Source organism: Protopterus annectens, chromosome 7.part0, assembly GCF_019279795.1.
Source record: "Protopterus annectens isolate FY-2018-M chromosome 7.part0, PAN1.0, whole genome shotgun sequence".
Taxonomy (NCBI): Eukaryota; Metazoa; Chordata; order Ceratodontiformes; family Protopteridae; genus Protopterus; species Protopterus annectens.
Window position 1 is genome coordinate 1,192,441,035 of NC_056739.1, and position 22,450 is coordinate 1,192,463,484.

The 22,450-nt window shown below is 38.5% G+C and overlaps 1 protein-coding gene across 1 annotated transcript in view; it reads right to left on the bottom strand.

Annotated features, from left to right (window-relative positions):
* Positions 1 to 22,450, bottom strand: part of EFL1 (elongation factor like GTPase 1) — a 1,877,823-nt gene that overhangs the window by 1,717,365 nt on the left and 138,008 nt on the right. Inside the window, exon 5 of the mRNA XM_044077803.1 lies at positions 158 to 291. Within this exon, the coding sequence (XP_043933738.1) occupies positions 158 to 291 (134 nt within the window). The remainder of the gene's footprint in view (positions 1 to 157; positions 292 to 22,450) is intronic.

Genomic DNA, 22,450 nt, shown 5'->3' on the forward strand with positions numbered 1-22,450 from the left:
ACTACTGCCACTGACAAAGCAGTGAGGTGTCAAGATTTTTTTCCCTTATTCCTTCAGGAGAGAAATTGACATTAGATATTCAATGTTTTTCTTCCTAAATCATTTTCTAGTGACGTCATGCAATTAAAAGATATTCTACAAAACATATCCACTTCACCTGAGGACAGACACCTTCAACGGCATCCACAACAATAATGGCCCCATCACAAAGTCGGACTGCAGTTGATACTTCTGAAGAAAAGTCAACATGCCCTGGGGAGTCTATTAGATTGATAAGGTACTCCTGTTCCCCTAGAAGAAAGAAAAAAAAAGCTCAGTGAAATGTTTTGCTTTTACTCCGTAAGTTTAAAAGCCAGATAAAATAAGCAGAAATAAACTGTGTTCATAAAGTTATATATATATATATATATATATATATATATATATATATATATATATATATATATATATATATATACATACATGTGTGTGTGTGTGTGTGTGTGTGTGTGTGTGTGCATAATCTGACATACCCTAAAAAACTGCAATGCCCTAATCGTAGTTTTTTAGTAAACAAGGTTCATAGGCAAGTACTACGCTTGCTGCCCTTGCAGGCCATTTCAAGCCTAGCCAATTTTCCTTTTTGTGCTCAAAATAATTTATCCCATTTAATTATGGTTATCATATATTAACCATAAAGAGAATATCTAGGATCATATCATAGATAATTTGAGGGGACCCATGCATGGGATAAAGCATTTAGGATCTGCCCATTTCCATTAGTAGTACAGGGTCAGTCCCAGGGTAAATTTTGTTTCCCATCAATAGTTTTAAGTTGCGTTTGAATATTGACAGGGATTAATTTTGTTTTATGTGGATAGGGAGTCTGTTCCACAGCAGCGGTATGCCCTGCAATATACAAATGTCCCTCCAAACAGTTCTGTTGATGTTGCAAAAGAGGTTTAGATCCCCAGACCTATAACTTGTGATACCATTTGACTTGCTGAAGTGCAGTAAATCCATCAGTAATGGGATGGAGTATGTCCTGTATATCAAGCACGTCACCTCTTAGCAGTCTGCAGGATACAAAATAAAGTCACAGGGCTTTGAGTCGGGTCCATGTAGGACGTGTTGTTTAGGCCTCTAGCTGTTGCATGCTTCTGGACAGATACATACCAAAGGGGTTTTATATTCAACAACTGGCCCAATGAGGACCGAGTAAAAAGGGGCAATGACATACTCAGATCTAGAAACAATCCCTTTGTTTATAAGTTGTGCAATACAAAAGGACATTCTTACAACAATAGACACATGTTGGTCAAAAGTTAGGTCACCGCCCACATAACTTCCAAAATCCCAAACAAAAGGGTCAACTCTTACAGGTGTATTTGTCAATGTGGTAGTTCCCTAGGATGCATGACTTCCCAAAGGATACAATAATGCATTTTTTGACATTTAGTTTCAGTTCATAATTTTGGCAGCAGTTATTTACTTGGGACAAACCTTCCCGCAGGATGGCTAAGCAACTTGGGGATTCAACGACTGCTCCTAGCTCACACTCATCTGTAAACTTAGTCAGCCAGAGCCCATTAGTACTGGCTTTTACTTCAGAAAAGTGGTGACTGGTTTCTTTGTGAAGGTAACTTCCCCTGTTTTGATTACCCGTGTCATATCTGTGAGCCAGTTAGCAACTCAGTGGTTGATATAGGAGTTTATTCCCAGTTTATTTAGCTTTTCTACTATGCCCGAGTAGGGAATTCTGTCAAAAGCTTTGGCCAGGTTGCAGTATGCGGTGTGTACCATTTTGCTTTCATCCATTGTTTTGATGACGTTTTCAAAAAAATCCACCAGGGAGAGTATGCGTGACCTGCCCCTGACCAATCCAAACTGAGACAGGTCCAGTGTTCGGAGGCTCCCTATGTCCTGACTGATTAGTTCCATAAGTCTTTTCATGGCTTTGCATATGAGGCTGGTCAGACTTGTGGGTCTGCAATTGCCTGGGTATGTGGAAGGTTCTCCCTTATGCATAAAACATTAATTTCTAGTTCCAAAAGTACAGTTTTGTACCTACCATAAATGTAGATGTTCGAGGATTCCATTGCTGCAGTCCTGACTATTGGGTATAGTCCGCGTCCCAGTCGGCCCGAATACCAGAGTATAAGGCTGGCGTCGGTCAGGCGCGTGCAGGGTACTAATGCGCATGACCGACGTCATATCCTCAGTCTTTTCTTGCCCCAGATGTCAGAAGACCCAAAAAGACAAGTCCCAAAACAACCTGCACCAAAAACATGTATAATATATACAACAATATATACATATATATATAAAAGATAAGCATGTAAACTCACCTACACAATCCCCCCTAAACACCGAGGGGAAGGAGGATAAATTGGACTGCAGCAATGGAATCCTCGAACATCTACATTTATGGTAGGTACAAAACTGTACTATGTTCTTCGTCTTCCATTGCTGCAGTCCTGACTATTGGGTAGAATCCCAAAGCAGAGGTAAGGGAGGCTGGCAAATTATAAAGTAGTAGGAGCTGACAACATGCCTTGTAAAACAGCTGTGGCAAAACCAGCCCTAGTCTTAGAGTATATAGGAAGGTGATAATGCCTAGAGAAAGTATGCACTGAACTCCAAGTAGCTGCTTCCAGAATATCCTTAGTTGCCACCCCTTAGAAATGCTGTTGAAGTGGCAGTAGCCCTAGTGGAATGAGGCCTGATCCCAGCTGGAATCTCCTTACCATGATGGGAATAACAAAATGCAATGCAAAAGCCAATCCACCTAGAAATAGTTTGTTTTGACACAGGCTTGCCCTGTGAACTCAAAGCAAAAGAAACAAGTAACTGCTGAGACTGCCTAAAATTCTTAGTCCTGCTCAAATAATAACGCAATTGCCTGTGTACATCTAAAGTGTGCAAAATCTTTTCCCCTTTATTTTGAGGATCTGCAAAAACGTAGGCAAATGAATAGTTTGGTTTAAAGCCACACTAGAAACCACCTTAGGCATAAAGGAAGGATTAGTACGTAATGATACCCTGTCCTTATGGAAAATCAAAAGGGCTCTACTGCCATAAGGGCCTGCAACTCAGACACCCTTCTTGCAGAAGTAATAGCCAACAGAAAAGCAGTCTTCCATGACAAATATTTCAATTCAGCAGTAGCTGCAGGCTCAAAAGGTTGTAGAGTAAGTTTTTCCAACACAAAATTGAGATCCCAAGCAGGAGTAGGAGCTCTTGGGGTCTTATATTCTTTGCCCCTCTAAGAAACTGCTTGAACAAAGGATGCGAAAACAAAGGTGGGTCACAATCATAGTGAGCTGAAATTGCTGCAGCATGAATCTTTATGGAAGAGAAGGACAAACCTTTGTCCAATAATTCAGTAAGATATTGAAGAGCCACACTCAAATTAGGCTCTGAAATCTCCAAATTCTTTGCTGTACTCCAAAATAAAAATCTCTTCCATTTTTCTGCGCACTCTCCTAGTACTAGGCCTTCTAGCTTCCATAATCACATTTAAAACTTGTTGAGGAAGTTGAGACCTGCTGTGTTTCAACACAGAATATGCCAGGCTGTTAGATGAAGAGAGTGAAGCTTGACATTGAGCAGATGACCGTCCTTCTGAGATAACAGATGAGGAATCAGAGGTAAAGGCCATGGAGGCTTCTTTACCAGACTCCGTGAAGTGGGTACCAGTGTTGCCGAGGCCAATCTGGAGCTATCAAAATCATCCTTGGCCTGTCTTGTCTGACCTTTAATAGTACCTTTGGAAGAAGCGGTAGAGGTGGAAAGGCATACACATGAAGGTTTTTCCAACTGAAAGACAGAGCATCCACTTTCCAAGCTGTGTGATGAAACCCCTTTGTGCAATACTTTGGCAGCTGGTGGTTTAGTGGAGAAGCGAACAGATCTATGTCTGGAGTTCCCCATGACACTGTCAGTTTCTGAAATACATGAAGATCCAGTTTCCACTGGGATCCATGATTTGTCTGCTTAACACATCTGCTAAGGAGTTCTGTGCTCCTGGCAGAAACCTTGCCTGAAGAGTGAGTTGCAAGCTTAGCGCAGTCTCCCATAAAATCATTGCTTGCCTGCAGAGAGGATAAGAATGTGTTCCCCCTTGCTTGTTGATGTACCACATGACAGTTGTGTTGTCTGTTAGAATCAACACCTGCCCTGGAAGAAGTAACTCCTTGAAAGCCATCAATGCAAACTGGACTGCTAACATCTCCTTCATGTTGATATGTAGATGCTGTAGTCTGGCAGGCCACTTGTCTTGTATCCACTTTCCATTTAGATGAGCTCCCCAAGCAATGTCCGAGGCATCTGTCGTTAGAATCTGACTTGCCTCTGGCCGGGTCACAGAGAGTCCCTTGTTTAGGTGACATTCCTGAGCCCACCACAAAAATTCCTTTTGAATGCAAGGTATTATTTGAATGACAGTGTCCAAATCCTGGCAGTGCTGTGTCCATACATTTTTGAGATACCATTGTAGCTTCCTCATATGCAGTTTGGCATTGGGAAGCACCAGAATACAAGATGCCATGAACCCTAATGCTTGAAGGACTGTCCTTGCAGTCAGCACGGACTGATGAGATAGTTGATGGAAGTAAAGTGACAGACTGTTTTGTTTGTCCGGGGTTAAAAAGGCCATCTGGGCTGCTGTATTCAGTCTTACACCCAGAAAGCACATGTCTTGAGAGGGTACTAGACTGGACTTTATTTCGTTCACAGAATACCCTAGGCATCTTAGCACTGCTATAACATATTCCAGATGCTGTAGAAGGACTTCCTTTTCTTGAGCCAGAATCAGGCAGTCGTCCAAGTAAGGATAGATTTGAATACCTTGAAGCCTGAAGTAAGCTATCACTGGAGCCAGAACCTTTGTGAATACTCTGGGCGTAGATAAGCCAAAGGGCAATGCAGAGAACTGATAATGAGAATTTCCAGCCGAAAACCGCAGATACTTTCTGCAACTTAGCCTTATAGGCACATGAAGGTAAGCTTCCTTGAGATCTAAAGTTACCATCCAGTGATCTTTGCCCAGCAGAGGTAAAAGCTGTTGTAACGTCAACATCTTGAACTTGGGAATGTCCAAAAACGTGTTGAGGAGAGATAAATCCAAAATTGGTCTCCACGTGTTCCCCTTCTTTGGTACAAGGAACAGGCGAGAATAAAATCCTAGGCCCCTCTCTGACACAGGGACTGGCTGAATGGCCCCTATGTGAAGTAACTGTAAAACTTGCTTGTGAGCCTCTTTTCTTTGTAGAGGAGGAACGTCTGGCATGCCTTTGAAAGGGGCATTGTATGGAAATAAAATCTGTAACCGTGGTGAATGATATCCAACACCCATTTGTCTTGAGTAATTAAATCCCAATTTTCTTTGAAAAGAGACAGTCTTCCCCAAAGGAGCTGCCAGGCGTGAATCTGCTGGCAGCTGAAAACAGGTCATTGGGTCTGTTTAAAGGACTGACCCCTGCCCTCACCAGAAGTCTGAGCAGGTGAACTCCTGTTCTAGGCCTAAAGAACTTTGAGCCCTGCCCCTACCACGTCTAGACCTACCCCTAGACTGAGAATCATAAGCAGGATATGTCCACCCCTTAGCAGGCCAATTTCTACTAAACTTGGTGGCTGCACCTGCAAAAATCTTTAACAGTTTGCATAGACTTAGCTTTGTCCTCCATTTTCTTTAAAACAGCTTCCACAGGCGAACCAAACAACACATCAGACTGTAAAGGAGCATCCAAAATCCTTGTCTTAACATGCTCAGCCAAATTCTGATCCTTCAACCAGGCATGCCTGCGAAGAACAGAGCTGGTAGCAGCCACCCTCGAGGAGGCCTGTACAGCATCAAAACCACATTGCAAAGAATGCTTACCCACTTGTTCGGACACATGAACCAAATCCAGCAACTCTTTACACTCAATACCTTCCGCCAAAGCATCCACCTTAGATTTCAATTGTGAAAGAAGGTAATTCTGATATTTTAACATGTGAAACTGACAATTCAAAGCTCTCATGGCTAGAGTGGAAGAAGTATACACTTTCTTTCCCCACCTATCCAAAGCCCTTGCCTCTTTATCAGTGGGGACAGGATTTTTAACCACAGAAGCCTTTACACCCTTAGGCCCTTGAGAAATAGTTTCTGGGTCCGCCCTAGGACTCTTAAACAAATATTTATGAGCTTCGGGCACCCTATAATACCTATCAGGCTTAACAGGAGCAGGAGGCAAAGAGTCAGGGTTCAGAGAAGCCTCTGCAAAATTATCTTCCACCACATTCAACACAGGAGGAATAGCTAAAGGCCTATGCTGGGGTAACAACAAGAACTCCCTAAGCCTTTTCCTGGAGTCAGAGTAATCCTGGCCTTCCCATTTAAAGTGCTCCCTCATGGAATGCAAAGTCTCTGAAAATGAGAAATCCTCAGGTGGAGACGCTGTAGGAGTGGAATCATCCACATCAGAATCAGAATAGGTAGGATACTCCTGCAAATCTTCCACAGAAGATTCTGAAGCCTCAGAACACTGTTCAAAACTCTCAAACTCAGGTTCCACCCTAGGCCTCTTATCAGGCGGGGCATAGAACCCTAATCATAGTAATCAAATCTTCTGCCATCTTAAGCATATGTTTCTTAGGCACAGAACCTGAAATGGTAGGAGAAGCCCCCACTGAAGCTGAAGTAGGCCTACCTCTCATAGAAGTTTGGCAACAGAAGGAGAGGCCCTAACTACCTTGGGAAGAGAGGGAAGAACAGTCACCTGAGAAGCCCCTCAGCCTGGCCTACCTCCTGAGAAGGCACATCCTGTAAGAGTATAGTTTCTGCCTGGGACTCCATGGAAACTCCTGGCAAAACCTCCGGCTCCACTGAGCCTTCCAAGGAACCGGCGTCCGGGACTGCGGTTCCTCAACCCTAAACTTCACTGTTTTATCCTTGCGCTTCTTGGAGGCGGCGGGGAGCATCCGACGGCATTTTATAATTACGCTTCCCAAACACTAACCTGGCACAGTCTAACCTCCTCTTAATAGTGCGTTTGTTAAACCTAGCACAAGAGCGGCAACCAACAACGTCGTGCTCAGGCCCTAAACAAGGTATACACAAGGTATGATAATCCCTATGAGGTATCTGTTTCCCACAAGAAATACAGTTATTCACTTTTCTGACATCCGGTAAAATACTGAGGCAAGAAAAACCAAAATGTTCCCCAACGGGTACCTAGCCAACTCTGTTTCGGTCTGAAACTCCGGGAAATATTTCAGTACGCCAACCTGCACTCGCAAAACTGCTTCTGCATCGGACCATGCGGCAAAAAAGACTGAGGATATGACGTCGGTCATGCGCATTAGTACCCTGACGTCCATGCGCCTGACCGACGTCAGCCTTATACTCTGGTATTCGGGCCGACTGGGACGCGGACTATACCCAATAGTCAGGACTGCAGCAATGGAAGACGAAGAACATCGTTATCAACACAAATGTCATAAACTGGTACATAAGGAACTGCCCAAACAAGATGGGGAAATAAAGCTCATAAATCAAAGCATTCCTTATAGCAAAGGACTCAAACTACCTGTATACATGGAGAAATGAATGGAACTGCTGATTTCTTGATTGGGAGCAGAAATTCTAACTAAATGGGAGGATCATCAGTGACAAATTCAAATACATTTGAAAGGGAAACACAGAGCTGCTAAGTACTGTGCCGGAAACACGAAATAATTGTTTGTGCTACCTTTTCAATAGGTTTGTATCTTTCCACCTCTATCCCTCCTCTGAACAGTCTGCAAGGTGTGCATATAAGTGCACAGACCTGTATATATTTAATGCTTAGCTAGTATTTTAAGTAAATCATACAGACCCAAGCTGGTTAGAAAAAGAACTGCAGAAACTAGAGGCTTTTCAAGTATCAGAGCTTCAAACAAATAAGAATTTTGGACTGAAAAACAAAATATTTCAACCAAGAAATTGTGACAAAAAACAAACTTAAACCTGAGAGACAATGGGACTGAGAAGTACAACTATGAAAAATGGTCTACCGAATACATTGGGGGGTATTATGTAGGTTAAGCTTTTTGTACATCAGGTTGTGTGCCTCTTTAACAATACCATCCTGAGTTCCCTCACAGCTTTTATAAGACAGACAAAGTCATCTGTAGGTCCCAAGTGCCAGTAACATTTTAGATCTGCTGAAGTTATGGCTTATAACAGACCAGGCTACAAAGAGAATGTTTTCCCTGATACAACAGAAACCTGGTGATGATAATGAGTCAGTATGTGAGCAGGACCTGGGCTGGGTAAAGTGAGAGAGTACTGCCCTAAGCTGGTAGTTTTAAGCGTTAGGAGAAGCCATAATAGTATAAAAACACAGAAACATACCAGATCCATTTGAGCTTCTTGTTGGTATACTGAACAGTTGAGATTACTGTAATGCTCAATGTGATTTTTCAGCATCTTCAGGTCTTTTTATTATCCATGTTAACATGCATGCCAGTCTTACAGATCCAGTTTGCTACAGGATTCATTAGTGAGGTGTTCAGAACTAGTGAGTTGCCTTCTGTGGGAGGCTTGGTTAACCATTATGAACTACTTGCAGTTCTATACTGGAGAATGTTGGCACACATACAACAAAACAATGGTAATACGTTGTGAAGTGAGTGAAGCTCACTTTGCAGTGAAATTTTAATACTGACAATACGGAATTGCCCCGTTTGTGGCCAAAACTGGTCCTTGGACCAGTTCACTTACTTTAACAAATACTGAATATATAACTAGACAAATGCATAAATCACAAGTCATAAAAAACAGGAAAGTATTTGTTAGGTACACAAAAACAATTCTGAATTTGGAAAGTACAGTTGTGTAGGTTGAACTTACCATAACAGATGTTTGAATGATCACTGCTGCAGTTAACCATAACTATATGGGTAGATTACCATTGCTAACTACATTTGGAAGGTCCTAGCAAAGCTTGATCTGAACCTAAATGTAATGCTTTAGAAAAGTATGTACAGTGGACAGAGTAGCAGCTTCCAGAATATTTCTAGAATCCAACCCTTACCAAAAAGCCATAGATGAATTTAAGACCCTGGTAGAGTGGGCCCTGATCGTGCCTGGAATACATTTGTTATGGCGAGTATAACAAAACGTAATCTGTTTTGACAAAGGTTGTCCCTTCATCTTACCTTCACAAGAAATAAACTGATCTGAAGATCTGAGAAATATAGTTCTGTCAATATAGTAGTAAAGTTGACTGTGGACATCAAGTTATGGAGTACCCTTCCTCCCTCATTTAGATAGGAAGATGGATAGTTTCACTTAAAGTAAACTTGGATACCACTTTAAGCAAAAAAGAAGGATTATTTCTCAGAGAAACCCTGTCCCTATGGAAAAAGAGTAAGGGATGACTAACCATAAGAGCTTGCAACTCAAATGCCTTTGTTCCAGAGGCCAGAAAAATCAGTAAAAACTGTTTCCATGTTAAGAACCTCAAGTCAACCAGATTAGCATGGAGCAAGTGTTAGTTTCTTTAAAACAAAATTAAAATCAAGGAGGAGCCACCAGTTTTCCTGTTGGCATCTTGCGCAAAAGCCATTTCAAGAACATTTTGATACAAGACTGCACTGAAAGAGGAGACTCCATGGGCAGATATGCTGAAATGGTCAATAAATGACCTTAACAGAAGAATAAGAAAGGCCACAGCATACAAATATTTGAAAACCAGATAAGAACTAGCCCTGAATGGGTGTTGGGTATGTTAATGGTACCAACAAGAAATCATTTTTCATTTGCTAATATAGGATGGGCTTTTTTGACTCCATTAGTACCTGCTGCACATCCACAGTAAATAGGTGCCAAAATAAATTAAGACCCCTATCATCCAGGCAGTCAACTGGATGACTGATGTCAGGGTATATCAAATACCCCTGTTTTTGAGTGATTAGAACCAGTCTGTGAGGAAGCGTGTGGCAATTATTCCTGGCCATTTCCAAAAGAAAGGGAACCATGGTGGCCTGAACCAGGAGGGAGTCACCACAATGATCTTGGGGGATTCCTTCTGAATCTTCAGAAGTACCCTGAATATTAGTGGAAAGGGTGGAAAAACATACAGGAACATTCTTGTCCAAAGAAAAGAAAATACATCTGTCTTCCAGGCTTTCTTGCATGGAGTCCTGGAACAGAATCTTGCCAGTTGATTGTTCAGAGAGGAAACATAAACCTGGATTAAATCATGGAAGACATCCTGATTTAGTTTCCATTTGGGAGGATCTGCTTTGGTCCTGCTCAAATTGTCTGCAATACAAATTGTCTGCAATACAGTTTTGTTCTGAAAAAATGTTGGATGCCTGCTGAGTGAGATTGTGCTGTGAAGCTATATCTCTAGCTAATATGGCTAATCTGCAAAGGGAGTACTACTTGGTTCTCCATTGCTTGCTGATGTACTGCATGACTCTGGTATAGTCTAAACACTTGAGGTCCCAGAGACCAAAGATGGTTCAGAGTTGACTGCCTTGATCAGGGCAAGCATCTCCTTGATATTTATGTACTTGCATTTGTCCTTGGTGTCCCACATCTCTGCACTTTTATCCCTCTTGAAAATTCTCCCCACGCAAAGTCCAAAGTGTCTGTGGTGAATGACTGCTTTGAAGCAGGGAAGGAGAACAGAAGACCTAGATTCAAGGATAGCTGTTGTCGCCTCCAAAAGATCTCTTTTCTGACAAACCCCAGCACCAGGATTTGAAAAGATAAAGGGTATTCATCAAACACTGGGACAGCAGAGGAAGACACCAACCAGGAATTAGCATAAACAATCTTTACTTAACACTTTTGTCAAAATGACTTCTTCAGAAATGCAAATTCAAACATTTTTACAACAGCTTATATGCATACAATTTCATGTCCCTCCCACAAATTAATTTAAATTGGATAATTACCAATTGGCATCTTAAATACATCAATGCAGTACATACTAAAAAACAATGAAAATAATAAAAACAAATGCAATAAAACATTTAATGTGTATAAAATTGTGTACCTAACTATACCAACATACTTGCTACTTTCTGTTAAAAAACACTTAATATTAATGAATTCATTAAGATCTGGGAAGCTGTCAGCACCCAATCTAAGTTGCCATACTGATTATTTTCTCTCTACTCCATTTTTTTACATTACCACCCCTTAAATCAACTTATATCTGGGACAGGTCCTCCTCCTCCCTACCCTCCTATATGCCGCCCCAGTCCTTACCAATATTGAGGCCACCACTCTTAACAAACTTCAACAAACTTACCATAAAATAGCCAGGTTCATTACTAACTCCCCATACAACTCACACCACTGCATTGCCTTAAGCCCTCTCCAGTGGCTTGAACTTCCCCAACTATTGCTACTTTATCAAATTTCACATGCTTCACTCTATCCTTTATAAACTCTCCTCCTGTCACTCTTTCTCTGGCTTAGTCTATCTACACTCCATCCCAAACCCTCCGTACTTCTAATCAACTACTTGATATTTACCACCCAACAAAGTCCATAGGCAAACTACTCTATAAACACTCTGTCGCCCATGCCTGGAACAGACTTCCCCTTGACTTCACACACCTCCCACTTTAAAACCAAACTAAAAATATCAATTCCAAGACCTGCCCTTGCAATGAGCCCACTTAGTCCCCCCCACACTCTCCCTTATTGAGGACCCCACTTAGTCCCCCCTTTCACTTCTCATAAGGTATTTGCATAATTCCACACAAACTGCAGAATTATATATTTACTTTGTTTTACTGCTCTACCTAATGCATTATCTCACTGTAAAATATGTTTTTTAATGTCTTTTTTGGCTCCTTCTCCATACTTGGAACTTTAACTTGTTTCTATGGACTCAACAAATGTAAAACATTTGCTCTGTATAATTGTTTCTCACTTCATTATTTTTGTATTAATATGATACTCTGTAATAGAAATGTATTGTTGGAGCTTTTCTCCTCGGGTCTCTACTGAAAATGGGCCACAATAAATAAATAAATAAACTTGTTCCAAGACACTGAAAGTAAATTTTTTATAAGAACTACAAACTACATAATGTTTAAATAAAGCATTATTGTCGTCTTTAGTCCTAATGGCATAGTAATGTTGTTTTATACGTTTATTTAAATTCCTGGTAGTCATACCTATATAAAATGCAGTGACATAAAGCAATATATACTAAATTAGTAGAATTACAGTTAAATCTACCTTGTACACTGATAGTTCTATCTAAATGGGGTAAATTTATAAAGGGTCCCTCATGAATATATCTACAGACATTGCAACAGAAACATTTAGTCATTCTCCTGGGTTTATTTGTTACAGAAACATTTAGACATTCCCCTGGGTTTATTTGTTACAGAAACATTTAGACATTCCCCTGGGTTTATTTGTTAGAGCAACATTTAGACATTCCCTGGGATTATTTGTTACAGAAACATTTAGACATTCCCCTGGGTTTATTTGTTACAGAAACATTTAGACATTCCCCTGGGTTTATTTGTTACAGAAACACTTAGACATTCCCCTGGGTGTATTTGTTACAGAAACATTTAAACATTCCCCTGGGTGCATTTGTTACAGAAACACTTAGACATTCCCCTGGGTGTATTTGTTACAGAAACATTTAGACATTCCCCTGGGTGCATTTGTTACAGAAACATTTAGACATTCCCCTGGGTGTATTTGTTACAGAAACATTTAGACATTCCCCTGGGTTTATTTATTTGTTACGGAAACATTTAGACATTCCCCTGGGTTTGTTTGTTACAGAAACATTTAGACATTCCCCTGGGTTTGTTTGTTACAGAAACATTTAGACATTCCCCTGGGTTTATTTGTTACAGAAACATTTAGACATTCCCCTGGGTTTATTTGTTACAGAAACATTTAGACATTCCCCTGGGTTTATTTGTTACAGAAACATTTAGACATCCCCCTGGGTTTATTTGTTAGAGACATTTAGACATCCCTCTGGGTTTATTTGTTATAGAGACATTTAGACATTCCCCTGGGTTTATTTGTTACGGAAACATTTAGACATTCCCCTGGGTTTGTTTGTTACAGAAACATTTAGACATTCCCCTGGGTTTGTTTGCTACAGAAACATTTAGACATTCCCCTGGGTTTGTTTGTTACAGAAACATTTAGACATTCCCCTGGGCTTGTTTGTTACAGAAACATTTAGACATTCCCCTGGGTTTATATTTGTTACAGAAACATTTAGACATTCCCCTGGGTTTATTTGCTACAGAAACATTTAGACATTCCCCTGGGTTTATTTGTTACAGAAACATTTAGACATCCCCCTGGGTTTATTTGTTACAGAGACATTTAGACATCCCCCTGGGTTTATTTGTTATAGAGACATTTAGACATTCCCCTGGGTTTATTTGTTACGGAAACATTTAGACATTCCCCTGGGTTTGTTTGTTACAGAAACATTTAGACATTCCCCTGGGTTTGTTTGTTACAGAAACATTTAGACATTCCCCTGGGTTTGTTTGTTACTGAAATATTTAGACATTCCCCTGGGTTTATTTGTTACAGAAACATTTAGACATTCCCCTGGGTTTATTTGCTACAGAAACATTTAGACATTCCCCTGGGTTTATTTGTTACAGAAACATTTAGACATCCCCCTGGGTTTATTTGTTACAGAGACATTTAGACATCCCCCTGGGTTTATTTGTTATAGAGACATTTAGACATTCCCCTGGGTTTATTTGTTACAGAGACATTTGGACATTCCCCTGGGTTTATTTGTTACAGAGACATTTGGACATTCAAAGAAAACAACGAACCAGTGAAAATCACACTTTATTGTCTCTAGTGCCTCGGCTCACCAAAAAGCCTTCAAGGAGTAACAAATCACATATATCCAAGGTATATATAGCACTACCGAAGTTAATTATTTAATTAAACATTCAATTAAATATAAAACTAATTGTCTACTTAAAAAGACAGTGTATTAAATCAAACTTTGATTTGAGAAGGGTGCAGCCTTTTTTGGTGGATCGAATCAACATTCACATTCCAGAACGAGTCATCTCAACGGACGTGGTCACCAGAGAGAGAGAACCGACAGTACGACAAACACTCACAGCAACGGGAAATATATACTTAGAACACAGAGTGATAGTGATATAGGTTCTGATTTTCCTCTTTTACCTTCACCAGCAGACGACTGTTATTTTTCGGAACATTTTCGTCCCTATAAAATATATGGGAGGCAACAACAACAGAAAAGAAGTTATACGGAACAAGAACCACAGAGAGGAGGTCCCCCACGCCAATGGCACGAAAACAAAAGGACTAGATGGTACTGATTCTTGTTCTTATCAAACTTTGAATTCAGTTGTTAATTTATCTGGCTGGCATATCAGTGATGAAGTTTTTACTGTTTTAAATCATGGACTTAAATTTGTGCCTACAGTCTTACCGAAAAAATATGAGTGTAAAATAGAGCTATTAAGGTTTGTTCGCAAATTACATTTGTGATATTATTTTAATTGTATTGTTGTTAAAAATGCAGGGCCAAGTGATTTGTTCAATAATTCACTAAGCCCAGATACGAATTCATTAGAAGTTAGTAATATTTCTTTGAATGATTAATTTTTATCTTGTGTTAGTGAATTGAATGCATATTGCACTATAGATACTTCTGCAATTAGTACAAAGAATAAATTTATGCCTCCTTTGTTACATGAAGGGATAAAAAAATTTCAAGTGATGGTAGGTTTTGAACTTGATGCATTAATAGATCATTTAAATAAGAGATGTAAGTTTTAATTTATCCAAAAATGAATGGAAGGAATTAATGAATTTTTCCAAACAATGTGATTTAATAGTAAAGCCCTCTGATAAAGGTAACAAAATTGTTATCATGCATTATACTGAATATTACAAAATGTGTACAGATTTATTAGAAGATGAGTCCATATATTGCGAAGCTTCAGATGAGGCAATAAAAGTAGCCAAGGAAAACTACCTGAATCTAATACAAAGAGGCTTGAGACTAGGTTATTGGTTAGATGTTGAAAATAAGTTGAATATTCAAGATTGTAGTCCAGCCTACTTTTACTGTCTACCTAAAATCCATAAAGACACGATTAATCCCCCGGGTAGACCGATTGTTTCGGTAAGTAATTATTTTTTACATAATCTATGGGTGGTTTTACATCAAGTACTTCTGAAAGAGGCACAGAAACTTCCATCTTATATACAGGATTCTTTTGATTTTTTGAATAGAATCAAAAATGTGATTTGGAATGAAAATATTTATTGGCTGACATTAGATGTTAAAAGCTTATACACCAATATTAAAAACTCTTTTGGAATAGAAGCTTTATATAAACAGATGGGTGATTCACCATTGACGCATTATATTTTAGATCTAGTGAAATTTTGTTTGGAGAATAATTATTTTTACTTTGATAATAAGATTTTCCACCAAATCCAAGGCACAGCCATGGGTGCTGCATTTGCACCCATGTATGCTAATATTTTTTATAGGATTGGTGGAATTTGAATATATTTATACCCACTCATTTGTTAAAAATTATGTTATATATTATTTTAGATTTATTGATGACTTAATTTTTTTGTGTGAGGGAGGTAAATTTGAAGTTGAGAAATTTGAACAAGATATACAAATGAATAGGTTTAATATAATGTTTGATGGTATACAATGTGGTGAGAATGTTTCCTTTTTGGATATCAATTTAAAGGGCATTATAGTTAGATCTGTAGTTACAGGCATACATAGGAAATTTGATTGCCTGAATGAATTCTTAATGGGCACAAGATGTCATCCTAGGCATATCCTGGAAGCCTTACCTTATAGTGAATTCTTAAGGTTATCTCGTATCTGTAATGATGAAAAAGATTTTCTAAATGAAATAAAGAATACTACAGATATGTTTATAAGAAGGCAATATGATAGACAATTAGTTAATTTGAGTATAAATAAAATATTTGATAAAAGATATGAGGGAATTAATATGTTGGAAAAAACAAAATAATAGAATTAATATGAGTAATAAAAAAGAATTAGAAGAGATTTTTATGGTCTCTACATTTAACATACATAGTGAAAACATTAAGAAATGTATCTTACATTTTTGGAAATTTTTACAAAATTATAGAGAACTTAATGATTTAATAAATAAGAAATTGAATTTTGCTTATAAAAGAGGCAGAAATATAAAAGACATGGTAGTGCACACGAAATTTGTTAGGCTGAGGGAGAAAATATATAAACAAATTGGTAATAAGGGAACAGTACCATGTGGAAAATGTAAAGTTTGTCCCTTTGTAAAAAATTTTTTTCCTTATATTAATGGAAATAGTTTTAAACCTAATGGTCATTTTAATTGTACAACGGAGCATGTAATATATGCCATTCAATGTAATTGTGAAAAATTTTATGTAGGTCAAACTAAAAGAACGTTTAAAGTTAGAATTTTGGAGCATTTAAGGGACATAAGAGCAAATAAAATAGAAAGCCCTTTAGCTCGACATTTTGCTGAGTATCATAATGGAGAATGTGATAGTTTGAAGGTTGCTATTTTAGAGCAGATTATTATAAATGAAGCTAGTGAGAGTAGAATAAAAAATGTTCTTTTAAAGAAAGAATTGATTTTTATTCTAAGATATAATACATTGAGTCCTCTAGGGTTAAATACTGAATGTTGTTGGAAAAGTTTGATTTAATACACTGTCTTTTTAAGTAGACAATTAGTTTTATATTTAATTGAATGTTTAACTGAATAATTAACTTTGGTAGTGCTATATATACCTTGGATATATGTGATTTGTTACTCCTTGAAGGCTTTTTGGTGAGCCAAGGCGCTATTGACAATAAAGTGTGATTTTCACTGGTTCGTTGTTTTCTTTGAAGTTCGTGGTACAGTTTGGTGTCCTGCAAGTTGTTCTTCTACATTTGGACATTCCCCTGGGTTTATTTGTTACAGAGACATTTGGACATTCCCCTGGGTTTATTTGTTACAGAGACATTTGGACATTCCCCTGGGTTTATTTGTTACAGAGACATTTAGACATTCCCCTGGGTTTATTTGTTAGAGAGGTTTAGACATTCCCCTGGGTTTATCTGTTACAGAGACATTTGGACATTCCCCTGGGTTTATCTGTTACAGAGACATTTGGACATTCCCCTGGGTTTATCTGTTACAGAGACATTTGGACTTTCCCCTGGGTTTATATTTGGACATTCCCTTGGGTTTATCTGTTACAGAGACATTTGGACATTCCCAATGGGTTTATCTGTTACAGAGACATTTGACATTTAGACATTCCCCTGGGTTTATTTTTACAGAGACATTTAGACATTCCCCTGGGTTTATTTGTTACAGAGACATTTAGACGTTCCCCTGGGTTTATTTGTTAGAGACATTTAGATTTGTTACAGAAACATTTAGACAGTCCCTGGTTTATTTGTTGCAGAAACATTTAGGTTTATTTGTTGCAGAAACATTTACAGTTTATTTGTTAGAGACATTTAGACATTCCCCTGGGTTTATTTGTTACAGAAACATTTAGACATTCCCCTGGGTTTATTTGTTACAGAAACATTTAGACATTCCCCTGGGTTTATTTGTTACAGAAACATTTAGACATTCCCCTGGGTTTATTTGTTGCAGAAACATTTAGACATTCCCCTGGGTTTATCTGTTGCAGAGACATTTAGACATTCCCCTGGGTTTATTTGTTGCAGGCATAAATTTCAAAGTTTCATTCTTTACTAACAAGTTCTTAATGGAGTTAGATTTTTTATATACAAAAATTACCTAAAATAGTAGATAATTTGTTATTGCCTAAAATAATCTTCCCATTATTAGTAACTACTGACTTACCCAGGGGAATGTCTAAATGTTTCTGTAACAAACAAACCCAGGGGAATGTCTAAATGCTTCTGTAACAAACAAACCCAGGGGAATGTCTAAATGTTTTTGTAACAAACAAACCCAGGGGAATGTCTAAATGTTTCTGTAACAAATAAACCCAGGGGAATGTCTAAATGTTTCTGTAACAAATAAACCCAGGGGAATGTCTAAATGTTTCTGTAACAAACAAACCCAAGGGAATGTCTAAATGCTTCTGTAACAAACAAGCCCAGGGGAATGTCTAAATGTTTCTGTAACTAACAAACAAACCCAGGGGAATGTCTAAATGTTTCTGTAACAAATAAACCCACGGGAATGTCTAAATGTCTGTAACAAATAAACCCAGGGGAATGTCTAAATGTTTCTGTAACAAATAAACCCAGGGGAATGTCTAAATGTTTCTGTAACAAATAAACCCAGGGGAATGTCTAAATGTTTCTGTAACAAATAAATAAACCCAGGGGAATGTCTAAATGTTTCTGTAACAAATAAACCCAGGGGAATGTCTAAATGTTTCTGTAACAAATAAACCCAGGGGAATGTCTAAATGTTTCTGTAACAAATAACCCCAGGGGAATGTCTAAATGTCTCTGTAACAAATAAACCCAGGGGAATGTCTAAATGTTTCTGTGACAAATAAACCCAGGGGAATGTCTAAATGTTTCTGTAACAAATAAACCCAGGGGAATGTCTAAATGTCTCTGTAACAAATAAACCCAGGGGAATGTCTAAATGTTTCTGTAACAAATAAACCCAGGGGAATGTCTAAATGTTTCTGTAACAAATAAACCCAGGGGAATGTCTAAATGTCTCTGTAACAAATAAACCCAGGGGAATGTCTAAATGTCTCTGTAACAAATAAACCCAGGGGAATGTCTAAATGTCTCTGTAACAAATAAACCCAGGGGAATGTCTAAAATGCTTCTGTAACAAATAAACCCAGGGGAATGTCTAAATGTTTCTGTAACAAATAAACCCAGGGGAATGTCTAAATGTCTCTGTAACAAATAAACTCAGGGGAATGTCTAAATGTCTCTGTAACAAATAAACTCAGGGGAATGCTTTCTATATGGCCAATCTACTTACCAAAGGCATTTCTGCTAGACTCCAAGAACTCTTAATTCCCCTTTACTCATATGTTATCAGACCCATTAACGAATATAATGCACCTTTTGGCATGCATTTATCTAACTAGATCACACAACTTGAGAGACTTTGGAGATTCATAACTAAAAAGATCAGTGGCCATAAGAGACTGGCAGCCCTTTCTCTGTATGCAGCCTCTTGCAGACTCTTCTATACAGCCTCTTGCAGACTCTTCTGGAGAGGTTCATGTCCAGCTTTTATGCCATGAAAGCTCCAACCCTATTTGATCTCCTATTCCTTTGCAGAAGTAATGTTAAAGGAACTCAACCTTCAACAGCAGATAAAGAAGACAAATTGGTTTGATAGATTCATATCCCAACATGTCCCTCACCTCTGGGACAAACTTCCACTACATATCAAGCAGAACAGGACCCTTGCAAACTTCAAGGTAAAAAAAAAAAAAAAAAAAAAAAAAAAAAAATTCATGGACAGCCACAAATTTTCTCCAGTCTAGAGGGAAGTTCTCTATAGGGATTTTTTGGCTAGGCTTGAAATGATCAGTAGATTGATTGAATAGTACTTACTAATGAACTAAAACCATTCTAAGGTAAACTAAAGCCACAGTCAGACAGATCAGAGACTGGTTATCTAGGAGGAAGCAAGACAGAACAGCTCAGTCACTCTTCTAAATGGGTAAATCTGTCTAAAGGTGTCCCAAAGGGATTAATATTGTGTCTAGTGTTAGTTGCTTTTGCTTTTCCTAGAAATACCCATTGCTGGTTCTCAAATGACAGTAACTACAAAACTGGTACAACACTTTACACAAATGAAAAATATAGGGAACCTAAATAACTACTTAAATATTCTGTTCATGGGTACCAAAATATTTATTAAAACTGATATCCCTTGAGCAAAAGGAGTCGTCTGTCATTCAAGAATGAAAGTACCTTTAAGCTTCATCATCCGACATAATGCAAACTTTAGGTCAAGCCTTTTTCTGAAGAATAAGGTAAATAAGTTATTAGGTCTGCCATTCATATCTTTTAGCTCTAGGGATGCTATGGTTTTGTGCAACTTGCATAAAATCATAATGTGACCAACCCTACTAAAGTTTATGCTTCTATTCATAAACTGAGGGACATCTTTTGGAGTAATTCCAAAGAAGTTTATTAATAGACTAGCACTATTAAAAAATAAGGCTAATTGAACAAACAATAAAGCTTTACAACATTAAAGATGGATTTATAAGGTGTAAACCATTATATTTTAATACTTTGAAGAATGAAGGACAGAAAAACTTGTTTTTGGTTCCATTATACACTGGCTTAGAATCTTTTAGTCATAGATACGAAAAGTATATGACCACTTTAAACAATGCTATTAAAATAAATTCTTACACAGTCATCCCATAGACGTCAGAACAAGCATTTGATGAATATTGGACCGATAACATATTCATTACAGTTTAAAATGAAAACTGCAATGGTTTGGTGAGTTTGCACTTCATATCAAGGAATCTATGCTCATTGAATGTCACTGACCTAGAACACAGCAATCCTGAACTTATGAATCTATTTAAAATGCTATTTCTAGGTTTCTCTTTGGTAGAGGACAGTCTCAGCCCTGCCATTATTTATAGGGACATATCAAAATGTGTCATCCTAGACATAGTATCACCACATTCAAGTTTAAAGCAGACATGACAGCAATAAGTGGGGTCTGAATCAGATCCTCCATCAAAATAGGTTCAAGGAAGCTGCACGCTTTCCAGGGCCTTATTTGGATTGGAATAAGGGCAGGTAAGATAAGCAGCTGAGAAGCTTAAGGCCACTATGATAAAGGAACATGCTTTTGCCACATTTATCTGAATCTCTGGATTCCCTGGTGGCAGGCAAGCAAAATGACGTGGTCACTGCAGTTTATGCTGGACCAACAAGAAGACTAAAGAATCAACAAGAATGTCTGGCAAAATACTATTTCCAATCATCTCAATTCCTGTGAAGGGCATCTGCCTCCTTGAAGGCTGCAAGAGCAGAATCATAGCGTTACCAAGCAGACAGAACAACATACCTGATAACCAGTTTCATATGTGGCATTGCCCAAGGTTCTTCCACTTGATTGCCCGGATGAACCGTTAGCATTTCTGGGGGGGGGGACTAAGAATCAAAGCCAAGACATATCTACCTATGAGGTCTGACCAAAGAAGGGGGCACATGGGGGGGAATGGAGTGCAGGATAGGAGGTTTCACTATCCTTGTCAGTCTCAGAAACAGCAGTCACCAGTTTCATCAGATTCTTTATGCTGGCTTGAGAGACAGGGAGTACCACCACCCCACCCCCAGCTCAAGGCATCATCACACACAAGTCTGAGTAAATGACTGTCACATGTTGGGTGCTGTGCAAGTGGGAAAGTAGAGTTGTGCAAGTAAAGTTAGCGTTAGAGTAGATGTTCGAATGATCACTGCTGCATAAAGATAAGACAGCCAGACAGTTTCCAAAGCTTTAGGGCACCTTCTACACTCCCAAACCATTTGTCAGCTTGAGCTAAGCTGAGTAAAAGTCAGGTACGGTCTCCAAGTACTTTAAAGCTTTCATGCCAACAGAGAGGGAAGCTAAAGCACTGAGAAGGACAATGCTAGGAATAATAAACGTCCACACCGTGTTATAAAACATACAAAAACAGGAAGGGGATTGACTACTGCAGTGATCATTTGAACATCTACTGTCATGGAAAGCTTACATACACAACAATACTATATAATTCATACAAATCACTACTGCAATAGCCTAAACTACATTGGTAGATGGCTTGGGAGGAAGGAAGATGGTTCAGGAGCCCCTAAGGAAAGGTCATAGCAAAGCCTGTCCTAGACCTGAGAAGGAATCTAGTTTATAAAGCTTTATAAAAGTTTGCACTGAGAACCAAGTTGTTACTTCTAGAAAATTTTTTTAGAATTCATCCTTTTCCAAAAAGCCACTAATGAAACCAATGCCCAGTCTGTTGAAACAGACTGCCCCTTTTCGTACAAGAAAAGAACAGATCATAAATCCTACAAGACTTTTTCTGAAAAATAAATACCAGAATTATCTGTGGGTGCCCAAGGTAAGAAATTTCCCAACTCCCGCAAATTAGACTCTGGAAGGAAGAAAGGAAGATGGATATTTTGGCTAGAAGATAACTCAGATATCATTATATGCCTAAATAAAAGATTAGTTCTAAATGATATCCTACTTTTGTGGAAAATTAGAATAGGGTGATCCGCTATAAGAGGCTACAACTCACACATATTTCTGCAGAAAGTCAGAACAATTAGTAACATTGTATTAAATGTGAAGAACCTCAAGACGGCCTGATGAGCTGATTCAAATGGAGCAAGACTTAGTTACACTAACATCACATTCATACCCCAATGAGGAGCCAACTGAAATCTAGGAGGCTTCATATGCAAAACATTTT